The sequence below is a fragment of the Physeter macrocephalus genome, chromosome 14 (assembly GCF_002837175.3).
Source record: "Physeter macrocephalus isolate SW-GA chromosome 14, ASM283717v5, whole genome shotgun sequence".
Lineage (NCBI taxonomy): Eukaryota > Metazoa > Chordata > Mammalia > Artiodactyla > Physeteridae > Physeter > Physeter macrocephalus.
In genome coordinates this window covers 91,465,731-91,479,356 of record NC_041227.1, presented here as the reverse complement: position 1 = coordinate 91,479,356, position 13,626 = coordinate 91,465,731, and the positions used below count along the sequence as shown (strand labels likewise).

The 13,626-nt window shown below is 56.3% G+C and overlaps 1 protein-coding gene and 1 long non-coding RNA gene across 13 annotated transcripts in view; one reads left to right on the top strand and one right to left on the bottom strand.

Annotated features, from left to right (window-relative positions):
* Positions 1–21: 21 nt before the first annotated feature.
* P2RX1 (purinergic receptor P2X 1) overlaps positions 22–13,626 on the bottom strand; it is a 28,962-nt gene continuing 15,357 nt past the window's right edge. For 3 of the 11 annotated variants that reach the window (XM_055089932.1, XM_028498170.2, XM_028498171.2), the window contains exons 3-13: positions 10,602–10,749; positions 10,232–10,303; positions 9,708–9,777; positions 9,370–9,466; positions 8,986–9,066; positions 8,575–8,716; positions 6,573–6,700; positions 6,052–6,142; positions 5,567–5,632; positions 5,137–5,238; positions 22–2,916 (exon numbers count right to left, since the gene is read on the bottom strand). In XM_055089932.1, coding sequence (XP_054945907.1) covers positions 2,566–2,916; positions 5,137–5,238; positions 5,567–5,632; positions 6,052–6,142; positions 6,573–6,700; positions 8,575–8,716; positions 8,986–9,066; positions 9,370–9,466; positions 9,708–9,777; positions 10,232–10,303; positions 10,602–10,749 — 1,348 coding nt within the window. In that variant the 3' untranslated portion in view covers positions 22–2,565. The other 8 variants (XR_003682734.2, XR_003682735.2, XR_003682736.2 and 5 more) reach the window with 8 other exon arrangements.
* Positions 2,565–12,036, top strand: LOC114487591 (uncharacterized). 2 transcript variants are annotated; one of them, XR_003682738.1, is made up of 4 exons: positions 2,565–2,635; positions 5,986–6,099; positions 6,614–7,890; positions 10,880–12,036. It is a non-coding gene; the product is annotated as an uncharacterized lncRNA (long non-coding RNA). The 2 variants fall into 2 exon arrangements; XR_003682737.2 differs by lacking the exon at positions 2,565–2,635 and adding an exon at positions 2,748–2,837.

The window sequence follows — 13,626 nt, the reverse complement described above, 5'->3', positions numbered from 1 at the left end:
GGGGATGAGGAGCAGTGAGTACTAGGGGAGGGGCGAAGCGAGATCATCAGAGGGATGGGGCCCGGGCCGAGGGCCTGGGAGGAAGGCCTTGAATGGTAGACTCAGGAGTTTAGCCTTCTGCTGCGTGAGGTGTAGGGGAAACGGGAAGCGGTTTTAACAGAATGCTGGGGTCATAGTCGGATTCTCATTTGGGGAAGGGCTCTGTGAGCAGGCAGCAGGAATGGCGAGCTGGGGCACGACGTCTTGACCTTCGTGGTAGCCCACCTCTCCCCTGGCGAGCTCATCAACTCTTGGTTCAGTTACATTCTACACTTGTGTACCTATCCTCTGGCACCTCACCCCACCACTTGTCCAAGACAGAGCCCCATATCACTCCCCCAAACCTGGCCTCTTATGTCCCTGTCTCAGTCTGGAGCCAGACACCTGGGAGTCATCATAGCCTACTGCTTACCTGTTCCAACCAGTAGATCACCAAGTCCTGCCCAGGCTGCTTCTTAAATATCCCTGGAATCCATCCACTTTTTTCTGCTTCTCTGCCCCTCCCTTGGCTCAGGTCACTATCTTCTTGCACCTGAATTGCTACAGCAGCCTCCTCATTGGCCTCCCAGCCCCGTGCAGCCTCATGGCCCTCCCGCACGGCCCCCACCCACTTGCTTTTCTGCACCTGGTGGCCAGAGTAATATTTTAGAAACACAAGTCCAACTGGTCAGCTCCTGCTTCGGAATCTTCCATGGCTCACCAGTACCCTGAGAACAGATCTAATCAGGCCCTCCATGACCTCAAGTCCTAATCACCTGCCTCACTCCTTTCAGGACTTGGTTCCAATGCCCCTTCTGCCAGAAACACTTCCCTATGAGCTCACTGCCCAGAGTGGGTTAGCAAGTCCTCTTAGGGACTTCCTTGAAGTGAGCATCTGTTTACCTGCCTGTTCCTCCTCTGGACTGGGAGCTCCTTGAGGGCAAGGACCATGCCTGATTCATCCAGCACAAAGCCTGACACGTTGCTTAAAAGATGTTTGTCGAATGAATAATTAATTGGATATGGCAATTAGGGGGTTGGATGTGTGTGGTTGGAGTCCAGAAGGAGGGCTGGGCCAGTGAGACAGTTTTGGGAGTTGTCCGAAGGGATCCATAGTAGGGCCGTGGGAAAGGCTGAGATAACTTCAGGGCAAATAAACAGGGGCTGAGCACAGAACACTTGCTTTTAGGGGGAAAACTTTCTGTACCAGCTAGGATCAGTTTTGACTTAGATAACAGAAATTCCATGTAAGAGCCTCAGGGAAGACAGTCCTGGGCTGGTATTGTAAGCAGATGGGGTAGGGGGTTCCCGAGGAAAAGAACCAGATGTAGCATTTTGACACAAGAGAAGCCATTTTCGGACTAAGCCATTTTTGTAATCTAAGCCTGGCCACAATGCTTGTCCTTGAACAGGTCTCAGTAATTAATGATCATAAGGGAACAAAAGAATGCAGGAACAAACAGCTGTTATCAGGTGGAGAAATAACAATAGCAAAGATAATATAGCAGTTGTAAAGACTTCCAGTTCTGTTTGAGTACTTCAGATTAGCCTGAAGTACTTTCTTAAAAGAGCTGTTTTGCAGAATTTAAACCCCCTTCAACCACCAGATCAACTAGAACCTGAGGGATGATGTTGATCTTTTCTGACGCTTCTGTCAACCTTTGCCCCAATTCTATGATGCGTACACTGCCCGGGCCTCTTCACGAATATGCATGTACCCGTAGCTTAACACTTCCCCAGTTTTGCCATTCGGGGAGACACCGCTTTGGGAAAGATGCCCAGTGTTCTCCTTACTTTCCTCAAGTAATAAGTCCTCCTTCTCCCACTCTTTGGCTTGGTTGTGTCTTTTGGCTCAACACCCACCAGAAGGTGAACCCAGTTTTGGGGTAACAGTATGTCAGCTGTGCTCCACAAAGACCTCCCAGATGTGGCTCTTTCCACTCACTACTCCAGCCACTTCTGGATTTGACTCTTGTCCTCGTGATTCAGGATGGTGGCTAGAGCTCCAACCATCATGTACACATTCCAGGCAGTGGGATGGAGACAAGGATGAAGAAGAAGAGGGCAAAGGATCTGCACCAGCTCTCTTTTAAGGAAAGTTCCCAGAAGGCGTCACATGACACTTCCACATACATCCAATTAGCTATAACAGTCACATGACCAGACCCAGCTGCGAGAGGAGGTTGGGAAATGCAGCTTCCATTCTAGGCAGCCACATACCCAGCCAAGAACCTGGGGACAGCTAGCTGACTCCGCCACTGAAAGAGAGGATAGAGGCAGGGGCAGAGCAGTACTGCGTGCCAGGCTCTGTGCTAGGTACTTTACACATCTTATCTTACCCCAACCTGAGTAGAGGCTATTATTATCCCTGACTCACAGAGGAGGCTTGGAGAGTTAAGCAACTTGCCCAAGGACACACAGTGACAGAGTTGCAGTTGAAAACTATCTTATCCCTACACCCCAGGCTGGCTGGAAAATCTGGAGAGGGTGGGTCCTAGGAGCTGCTGGAAGGAAATCTTTCAACAAAGGAGGGCTCAGCCAACAGTGTCAGAGGCTGATAGGCTGAGCAGGATATGGGCTGAAGTGTCCGCTTGGATTTGGCAACAAGGACCCACTGGTAACCTTGGCAAGGGCATCTAGAAGTGGGGGTAGGGGCTGGAGGCCAATTGTAGAGGGTGAGACCCAGAGGGAAGTGTAGACTGGTCTTTCCGGCATGCTGGTGGCAGTGAACGGAGAGCAGGCAGAGCAGCAGGGAAATGTGGGCTGCGAGGAGGCAGAAGAGGAGCCGGAGAGAGGAGAGGCAGCAGCCTCCAGGCTGGGTGAGGTGTGATTTCCAAGGAGGACTCCTCTGCTCACTCGGGAGGGAAGCGGGGACAGGAGGTGAACAAGCAGGTAGATCTGGAGAAGGAAGGGAGGGAAGAAGAGGGAGTTCCTGTCTTGTGAAATCCGAGGGAAGGCTCTTGGCCGGGGAAGAGGGCAGGAGGCCAAGGGCCTGAGGGAGAGGGGAGGGGCTAGCCTGTGTGTTCAATACGGTAGCCACTAGCCACACGTGGCGAGTTAAATTCAAATGAATAAAATAAAAAATTCAGTTCCTTGGTTGCATGAGCCACATTTTAAATACTTAACGTCCGCATGTGACTACTACATTGGACAGCACAGATAATGTTCCATCACTGGTGTTGGACAACACTGGTCTAGCCAGAGCATGGTGATGGGGGTGCCCAGAGACCCTGCTTGGCCGGAGGGTCATGCCCACAGCAGGGTCCCTGGAGGATCCTTCCACACTGTCTCCAGTCAAGACCTTCCTCCCCTCTTTGGGATTCCATCCAATCTCCCTCCTGGGACAGCCAGCCCCTTACTCACCCCTGCTTCCATGAGGCCACTCCTGGGGTCTCTGCTTGTCCCAGTGCCAGGCCTTTCAAAGCCAGGGGAGGGGCACGTGGAGGATTGGGAAGAGCTCCAATGATTGGGGCTGTGCCAGGACAGCGGCCCATGGATAGAGGTGAGCTGACGCCCAGCACTGCCTCTGCATAAGGGTCAGCTCACCACCTCCCACGGAGAGACCCAGAAGGATCTCAAAGATCACTCAGCTTAGCCCCGTGTTTCACAGCTGCGGACACTGGGTTTCAGAGAGGGCTGGGAAGAAAGGGCAGAAGGTAGAGGTTTGAACTCATTCACCAATCCTTTTATTATACTCCAGCCCTTGATTTCCCAGACCTTGTGTTCAGACAGAGCCGGGCAGGCCTCGGGAGCTGGGGCTGGCTCACAGGCAGAGAGCCCAGGATTCGGCTGAGGCTCCCACCCCGACCAGAGGTAGCTGAGTAAGGATTCATCACTGGAAGGGGCTGTCCTGGCCTGACACACCTGAGGAGAAGCACATCCCCACAGAGGCGGGGTGGCATGGACCATGAGTCTGTGCCTGGGGGTGTAGGTGTGTTCAGATGGTTGTGTTTGCAGGGCCCAAGCTGTTCAAACACACAGTGTGGATGGGGGGGGGCTGTGCGTGCGGGTGAGTGTGCACGTGGGGAGCGTGCACGCGGGGGAGGAGTGCATGAGACACCGTGTGGCTTGTGAGCACAGCACACACCTGCTCAAGGCCCGCACCTGCCAGGGGATGCCGGCCCCAGCTAAGTCTGATACCTGATCAGGAGCACTTCTAAAACTTAGGTCCTGAAGACGACCTGAAGAGTTTGCTATGCTTGCAGATCATGTGACCAGACGTGGAGTTTCTGGTTCAGGAGGTCTGGGGTGCACCCAGCTGCTGGCACTGCTTTTCTTTTTCTTTTTTCCTTTGGCCTCGCAGCTTGTGGGATCCTAGTTCCCTGACCAGGGGTCGAACCCAGGCCCCTTGGCAATGAAAGCTCAGAGTCCTAAACACTGGACTGCCAGGGAACTCCCAGGTGCCAGCACTGTTGATAAGCATCCCAGGGAAATCTGGGGTCAGTAAGAAACAGGATTCAAGCAGAGCTGTCCAACAGAACTCTCTGCGACGCTAGAAACGTTCCATGTGGTTCAATAGGGCCACCACAGCCATATGTGTGTATTCAGCAGTTGTAATGTGGCTATTTGAGGAACTGAAGTTTTAATTTTATTCAATCTTAATTAATTTAAATAGTCACTGATGGCTACTGGCTGCCATATGGGAGAGCAGAGGTCTGGAGACATGAGGGAGCAGGATGGATAGACAAGGGCCCAGAGGGAGAGGCGTAAAACCTGGGGCCAGGAGTGGCTGAGGCGGGGGTGAGGCTCCCCTGGGGGCTGCAGAGCTGGAGCCAGAGCCCAGAACTGTGCAGGTCTCTCCCAGAGTCCACGCTGAGCTTCCGGCCACCTGGTGTCTGCCTGGCTGGGAGGGTGGGAGCGCTCCTGGGGAGACCCCTCCGCCCTGGCTGAGACCCCACCAGGCTCACCGCCTGCTGTGTCCGGTAGGGGTGGGGGGCAGGGGTCAGGATGTCTTCATGTTCTCCTGCAGGACCAGGGTGGAGCTGGCGGCCGCAGGGTCGTGCGCCCCCTGCGTCAACATTGGGGGGATGAGAGTCATCCCCGGGGAAGCAGCTGGTTCCCTGGCACAGACACGCAGGCCTGGGGCCTCCGGAGGGCTGACTCAGGGAGCTCTCTTACCGTCCCTGGCCCCGCGTCCTCCGCGTACTTGAACTTCTTCTGCTTGTAGTAGTGCCTCTTGGGCAGGACGTGGAGCAGCAACAGGTCACAGAGGACCGTGGCCTGAGGGGCAGCGCGCGGGAATCTGGGAGCGGGGACGGGACGCCCCCCTCCCCACCTCAGTCCCTGTTGCCAGCGGGGGCCAGGCTGAGTCCTATCCAGACCTCAGGCCCCGGCGGGGACGAGGCACTGCAGGCCCCCTCCCACCTCTGTCCTGCCCCCGCTCTGGGCCCCAGTTTCCTCAGACGTACTGGGCGTGGGTCTAGGGAGGTGGGGTGGGCTCAGTAATAGGGAACAATTTCGGTCAGGTCTGGGGTGGGAGACTTGCTGCTGAGGGGTGGAAGGGGAGGGCCTGACCCCAGTGCAGTGACCCCATGACCTCAGCACTTACCACCCCAAAGATGCCAATCCCAGAGCCAATGGTAGTCATGGTGGGGATGATGTCAAACTTGCCAGCCTGTGGCAGGGCCCAGGGGAGAGAAGGGTTAACAGTCAGAAGGGCCTGGTGGAAAAGGCCTTCCTCAGGAGCCCCGAGACCAGGCCGGGGGCAAGGGGCCTTCCCCACCCTACGCTGGTAGCTGGTCCCACAGCCTGCTGCCCTCGGCTCTGGCTCTGCATGGAGACGCAGCTGCTGGTCGGGAGCCCTGGGTTTTGACCTTGGCTCTGCCCTCCCTGGACACAGGGAGACAGTGAGGGAGGTGTGGTCACAGGCTGGAAAGCCCTGCCCTCCACAGCACCTGGGTCCCTCTGTGATCAGATATAGAAGTGCTGAGTGAGGCCCATCCAACCTCCTGTCGCCTCTAACCACAGACACCCAACAAGCACCGGCAGGAACCGAGAACGTGTCTCTGGCTACCCCTCACACTGGACACTCACCTTGCCGTCCACGAGGATGTCAAAGCGAATCCCAAACACCTTGAAGAGGTGCCGGTAGTTGGTCCCATTCTCCACGAAGTGCCTGGCAAACCTTGGGGAAGGGGAGAGGTTGCAGGAGAGGGTGATGGAGAACTGTCTTGGGTCCAGAGTTTCCAGAGCATCAGGGCTACAGGAGCCCTTAGAGGTCCGTGAGGACAGCCCCGTGCCCCCCAACATTATATAGAGGGGGAATCGCAGGCCTCATTCCAGGAATGCTGTATTCAACCGCTGTCCTAACTCCTGATGTCGGCAATTTCCCCAGCCAGTCCTGGCCAGGTGGGCCTCAAGGGAACCGAGAGCCAGGGGCAGGGCTCAGGCCTCTCAGCTCGCGCTCCCTGCTTGGCCAATTCCGGGAGAATGGGAGTTTCCTAGGATCCGCTGCTCCCCTCCCGGGGACACTTGCTTGGCCTTAAGGGATTCTGGGAGTAGAAAAGCCCGCAGGACCCCAAGGAAGGATGCACTGGTGGGGGCCCGGCAGGCACCTGAAGTTGAAGCCTTGAGACAGGTTTTTCTCTTCATACAGCCCGTGGAACTCATAGACGGGTTTGCAGTGTCGCACATGCCAGTCCAGGTCGCAGTGCCAGTCGATGGTGATGCCTACCACCCCGCCCTACCAGGGACACAGGCCCTCAAGATCCGGGGTTTAAGATCAAGAACTCCTGCCTTACAGCTGGTGCAGCTGTTTTCTGTTTGTTTGAGAAGAGACACTGAGAAGCTGATTCAGGGTTGAGGTCCTGTCACCCTCTCTGGTCCTGCCTCCCACCCATCACATTCCAGCTTTCTGACAGTTTCTAGAATACACCAGGTTCTTCCTACCCCAGGGCCTTTGCACATGCAGTCACTCTCCCCCCACCCGCCACCATTCCCCACAAGGCTGGTTCTTTCTCATCCTTTGGTCACTTCTCCTGGGAAGCCTTCCCTGACCACCACCCCCAGTCTAAAATATGCCCTTGTGATTCCCTCTGTGTTTTCTTCTAGAACATGTGTCACTTTGTAACCACACATTTATTTTGTGTGACTATTAATGCATCTCTTCCAAGACTGTAAACTTCACAAGGGTGGAGCTGTCTGTCTCATTTGCACTGATTCCTGAGTCACAGCGCAGGAGGCAAGTAAATAGCTGTTGAATTAAAGAGGGAGTCTGTAAAGACATGGGCTGGGAAGAGAAAACCTGAGAAAGTGAAGCTCCTCTGGGCGAGGCAAGGATCAGGGACAGGTGGGCTGAGCAAGAGGAGAGTTGGGTGTGGAGCTGGGCAGCTAGGCGGGAGGCTGGATGCCTACAGACAATGGTGATGGGTGAGAAGTTCCTACTGGGGGTGGCAGGGAGATTTTTAGGAACAGGGGAAACTAACATTCAGCTTTCTGGTCCTGTGTGTTGCTACCATGTAAGCCCCCTCCAGGGGTTGGCAAACTGAGGCCTCAGGGTCGAATCTGTTTTCACATTGCCTGTGGATGGCTGCCTTGGCCCTATAGCAGCTGACCTGGGTAGCTGGAACAGAGACCATGTGACCTGTGGCCCACACTTATTCTCTGGCCCTTTAAAGAAAAAGTTTGCTGACCCGTGTTCTCCACAAAGGCACTGTGGGTGAGTTGTTTTGGTGTGTGATGTCACAGAGTGGGGCTGATTTCCATCCCTGGACCCCACAGGAGCGGATGATAAGGATTGAGAGGGAGCATGTACCGAGGATGCCTTGGGCCAGGCCACCCTGAAGTGCTGTCCCGTGCCCTCAAGACAGTCCCGAGAGATTTCTACTATTATCGCTCCCACTTTACAGGTGCAAAAGCGCAGACTCACTGAAGGTAAGAGACTTGTCTGAGCCAGGATCTGAACCCAGTCAGACAGGTCTGTGCTCCTTATAAGGTACCGTTTCTCTGGGAATCCCACGTGACTGTGTGCATCTCAGCCTCCAGAATTCCCAGGAAACCTGGGCAGACACAGGATTTCTCAGGGCCATGGGCCATGGGATTTAAGATGCTTGTATCTAGTATTTTAAAAACAGTGGGGGGCTTCCCTGGTGGCACAGTGGTTGAGAGTCCGCCTGCCGATGCAGGGGACACGGGTTCGTGTCCCGGTCCGGGAAGATCCCGCATGCCGCGGAGCGGCTGGGCCCGTGAGCCGTGGCCGCTGAGCCTGCGCGTCTGGAGCCTGTGCTCCGCAACGGGAGAGGCCGCCACAGTGAGAGGCCCGCGTACCGCAGAAACAAAAAACACACAAAAAAAAACGGTGGGCCCTCGGAAGACACCCAAGTGACATCTGCCTATGGCCATTCATTCTGGGCACCTCCTCTGTGCCAGGTCCGTGCCAGGCCCTGCTGAGGACACAGGCCTGAACCACAGGGGCCCCCAGTATTAGGGGATAGATCTATATATATGCTCGGCCCACGCTAGGGACTGGGTACGGTACGGGGGTTAACTGGGCCTGATAAGTCTTTTTTGGCCTGATGATCTGGGGGCCCAGCCCTCCCCACTCGCCTGGCACCATACCTTCTCGGCCAAGGTGCTAAAATTCTGGCCTGACTCTTGTACCACATAGCCGAGCTTGAAAACTGGGCACAGTGGGTGCAAGGTCTTGTGATAGAGGCAGGTCTTCATGTAGGCGGCATCCACCTCCTCCACCAGGTTGCGCCTACAGGGGCAGAGGGCGTTGGTGGTGGCAGCATGCCAGCTGGGAGGGCACCCACCATGCCCGGGAGCTCTGGGGACCCCTCCCGGGCCTTAGAGATGCCCCTTCCCTAGCCCTTGGAGACTGAAGGCAGCCCACCCCAGGGGCCCAGCCCAAGCTTCTGCCTCCAGAAGGAAATCAGCATGAGTGCAGGGTGACAGACGTGACAGGTTGAGACCGGCTGGAGCAGCCTCCGAGAGCCGCCTGCATTTCTGCCCGCTTTTCCCACAAACCTGGTGACCTTGAAGCGTGGAAAGCTGATGCTGTTCTTGATGAAGAGAGTGAAGTTCTCGGCCTCTCGGAGAAGGGCAGGGCTGGAGGAGACGGCACTCACTCACTGCCCCCTCCCCAGGAGTCCTTCGTGGGCCTACCAGAGCTGGGCTTGGTGTGTGGGGCTGTGAGAGCCTATGGGATCTTCCTGAGTCATTGGAGGGGTGGGCATGCTGTAATGTGGACTCTCAGGCCCCTTGAGCAGAGGCTGGGGCATCTTTGGCCTGAGCTGCACAGATGGGGTGAGGGTGGAGTTGGAAGAAGGGGAGACAGAGCACAGGTCCAGATGCTCCTCTAGTCTGGGCTGGGGACCCTGCTCCCAGCTCCCTGGAAGGACGGGGCATTACCATGGGATGTTGTCATCCACCTCCACGGGGCACCAGCCAAAGATCTCACACGTGTGCACGATGTCGTTGAAGGCCACACACTTGCCTGTGCGGATGCCTGGAGCAAGGGTGGAACCCCTGGGTGCCCACCCCAAGCTGGGGGTGCAGAGGAGAACCCCCAGGCCCCACTCCTAGGAGCCCCCATTGATGGGGCACCCAAGAGCAGAAGCCTGGCTGGTTCTGGGACAGGGGACGCCAAGGTCAAGGTGGCGGGAGGAGAGAGAGCAGGAAGGACTTCCTGGTGGAGGAAGCCTGGAGCCGACAGGCTGTGGAGGGGGACAGGAGGAGGCCGACCTTACCTTGGGCCTTCCTTTCCGCCTTTCCCGGGGTGCAGCCACTATTATTCGTGCACGTGCCCCCTTCCGGGTTCTGGGGAAGGGGAGAGCTGCTGGCCCCACGTCCGCTGGGTAGGGTCCTAAGAAGATTCCCCCCCCACACCCCGCATGGCCCTAGGGTGTGGGGCAGAGTCTCAGACCCCTTTGGAGTGACCCTTACTCACAGCCTCCTTCCCCCAGCCCCCTCCCAGGACGCTCTGGGCTCATGCCCAGCTGCCCCAGTGCTGATGTCAACCAGCAGGGGTAGGGGAGGCTGGGGGTTGGGCAGGCACTGAGGCTCCGCATCCTGCTTGGCACACAGCTGGGAGGGAGGCCTCAGCAACTGCCAGTGGTGGGCCATTACTGTGTGCGAACTTATGCCCGAGATTCCACCGCTGTGGTGCCGCAGGAAGCCCATCTGGCTTCCCCTCCAATGCCCAAGGGGACCTCCTCTTCTATGTTATTTTTCCCTGTGGGTCCAAGAAGGGGGGATGGGCAACAGTCCTCACCTCTGCACAGTGGCCTTTGGCCTGCCGGGGGGTGGCGATAAAATTGGTCATGACCACAAAGGAGCCGTCCCCCTGGAAGTGAGAGGCAGGGGAGGGGAGGGCAGGGCTCTGAGCTGGGAGAAGAGCCCCGAGAGCCCAAGCACCGCCCTAGCAAGCCCCCAGAACCCACATGACACCCAGCAGCCTCCATAACCCATGACATCAGACTGGGGTGATGTTACGAGGCTGCTTCCGCCCCTCATTCACAGGGAATCTGAGGCCCAGAGAGAGAGAGGAGCTAGGCTGGTCCCACAGGGAGGTGGGGCAGACCTACCCCAGCTCTGAGCCAGCAAGCCCTGTGGGTGGAAGGTGCACCCCCGAGTCTGCTCACCTGGGCTGGGAAGACGTAGTCAGCCACATCCCAGACCTGGGGGCCCAGGCTTGGCAGCTTCGTCACAGCCAGACCCTTGAGTTTCACAGACACGCTGCTGATGAGGCCACTCGAGGTCTGGTAGCCCTTCTCATAGACAAACACCCACCTGCAGGGGGATTAGGGGGGCAGAGGGGCCAGAGTGGGCCGGAGCCATTCAAGGATGGCCTGAGGCTGTGGGCCACCGCCCCTTCCGGCACCAGCTGGACGTGTCAAGTCCGCTCCCTTCCCCTCCCCAGATGCGTCTCTGAGCCACTCTCCGTTCCTAAAGCTGCGTCTTGGACTGGAGGCTGGAAATCCTCACCTGCTCCCCCTGCTGGCCTGTGCCTGGAGTTCCACCATTCTTTTCACTATGAAAATACTATTATTAGTTGGCCAGGGAGCAGAGCCCCTGGAGGTCTCTTTCAGAGCCTTTCCAAGAGTAGCATTTGTTGGAGGTCAAGCTGCTTGGACTCCAATCTTCATCCCTATCTCCTTCCTTCCTGAGTTCTTCCCGCTGAGAAAGAGCAGAGTGTGATGATGGCCGAGAGCCTGGCCTTTGGTGCCCAAGAGTCTGGGCTTGAATCTCACAGGCTGTATGATCTGGGGTAAACTAGTCTCTGTTTAGGGCAAATCCCTCTCTGTTTCAGTTTCCTTGTAAAATGTAAACAATAATAGTACCAATACTACTTATGTTGTGAGCTAATGCCCGTGAAAGCACTTGGAATGGAAACTGGCATTGTGTAGACTAAGCACTGTGTAGACATTAGCTACTATTATCTCAGCCATGCTGGGAGCTCTTGGGGAGGGGGACTGACTGGAAGGGAAACCAGAGGGGCAAGTGGCCCTTTGAAGGGCTCACAGCATCTGGCCCCAGATGAGGCCCTTGTGGGTGTGGGTCAGGCTGGAGGTCTCCCAGCTTTCTCAGGAAATTCTGGCCTTCCCCTCCCAGCAGCAAGAACCCCTGTTCCTCTGGGTTCTCCACTTTCAATCTGGGAGGTTTAGTGGGGTCAACCTCCCTCCTAGCCCCACAGTGGGGGGGCACATGACCAGGGTTTGCCAATCAACGTTCCACTGCCCCAGCGACAGCAGTGGGTCTAAGGATGGGCACACAGCCCTGAGGAGTTTCAGCAACACGGCCAGAATTTTTCTGGGAATTACTGGGAAAGAGATCCTCTCGGTTGGGTGGCTAAGCAAGGTATGGTTAGTCATCTGTGTTACCTCACGGAGAGAGCAAGCCTGAGAATGAAGCCAACTTAGAGAAAAGCCAGGCCAGTAGACGGAGAGGGGCAGACTCCTGACAATGTTGCTTGAGCACCTGGATCCTGCCATACCTGAAGCATGTTGAAAAGTCACTTCTGGACTTTTCAGTCATACAAGTTAATAAATTTTTTCCTTTATTTAAGCCAATTTGGGTTTGGTTTCCGTTGCTTACAAGTGAGAGTTCTGGATAATACTTCTCTCCAGGGTGTGGTCCCCTTCCTTCAGGAAAGAATCTTGGCGATTCATTGTAACTCTGTGTGTGTGGTGTGTGTGTGTGTGTGTGTGTGTGTGTGTGTGTGTGTGTGTGTCCATGGTATCCATCAGAGTGTACAGCTGTGTATCTCCAGGGAAAATCTGTGAGCACACTTGTGGCTGTGGCTGACTGTGGGGAGGTGTGTTTCTGCCCCTGTCACCCCTCACCCTACCTTTAGCCCACCCGTCCAAAGCAGAGCTCAGAGCCCCTCTTCTGTCCTCCAGAGCTCAGGACCCATGACAGAATTCTCCAGGCCTCCTGTTCCCAGTCACCACTAGCTCTCTGGGGGCTGTCTCCCTGCTCCAGGCTCCGGGAAGGCAGCCCACCAATGTCCTCCTCTCCCCTCCTATAGTCTACTCCTCTCCTTCTCCAAGCCCCCTCGGCCCCCCAAAGCCTGGTGCTGGAGCCCAGACAACCCCTCCCAAGTTTAAGCATGGTCACTGCTGCCCCCTGCAGGTCTCAGATGGCAACAGGTGAGGCGTGACAAAGGCTCCTGATCCCAGTATCCTGAAGCCTGCCTGCTTGCCTCCAGCCCCATCAGGGAGGGTGGGGCATCCCCTATTCCCCCACTCTCCTTAGGTTCCTTCCTCCAGGAAGGCCTCTGGCTCCATGCCCAAGTTTGAAGCTGCTGTCGAGGGGGATGATGGGGAGCTGCTCCGTATTCTGAACACCCTGCAGGAGAGAGGTCACCGGCCTGCCTCTTGGGCCCCCCATCCCTGACATCCTAGTAGCAGCATTTCTCTCTTTGCTCAAAACCAACTCCTCACCGTATAGATAGAAAAACTGAGGCCTGAGGGAGTGTCCCTCCCGAGTCAGAGGCAGACCCAGGCTCGAGGCTCCCCAGCCCAGGACCCAGGCCCCTCCACTGAGCTGCCTGGCATCAATGTGTCTGCCGGGAGCCACACGGAGGCTGTGCCCTGGGGCTGATGTAGCCATTCCAGGCTGTGTCCGTTCCCAGGGGCTGCCAGTCCTGTGGCCCAAATCTGACATCAATGACCTCGGTTCTGATAATACCAGAATGACCATAGCGCCAGGCCTGTCCCTCCAAAGCCATGCTCTCCTTGACCTGGTCTTGTGGTCAACACCCCAGGAAGGCCACCAAGGGGGCCTGATGCCAAAGACACTGGCATCTCCAGAAGCCCCTCCCCTTCCAGAAATTTTCTTTCCCATTCTCTCCTCCTCATCCTCAGTAGTCTCTCTTCTTCAACAGCCCCTTGTGGAAGAGGCCACATGGTGGAGTGTCTGAGAGTGTGGCCTCTGGAGTCACAGAGGCCGAGGTTCACACACCAGCACCGCCACTCACCAGCTGTGTGGCTTCAGGCTAAAGACTAAACCTCTCTGAGCACTAGATGTCTCAGTAAAGGGAGGTGAAGGCACCTACCTCAAAGATGCTGATCGTTCGACAAATATTTACAAGCAAGGCCCTACCCCTCACTGAGCCGTGCGCTGGGCTCCAGGAAGAAAAAGAGTCTAGGTGATTGTTTGGAGGAC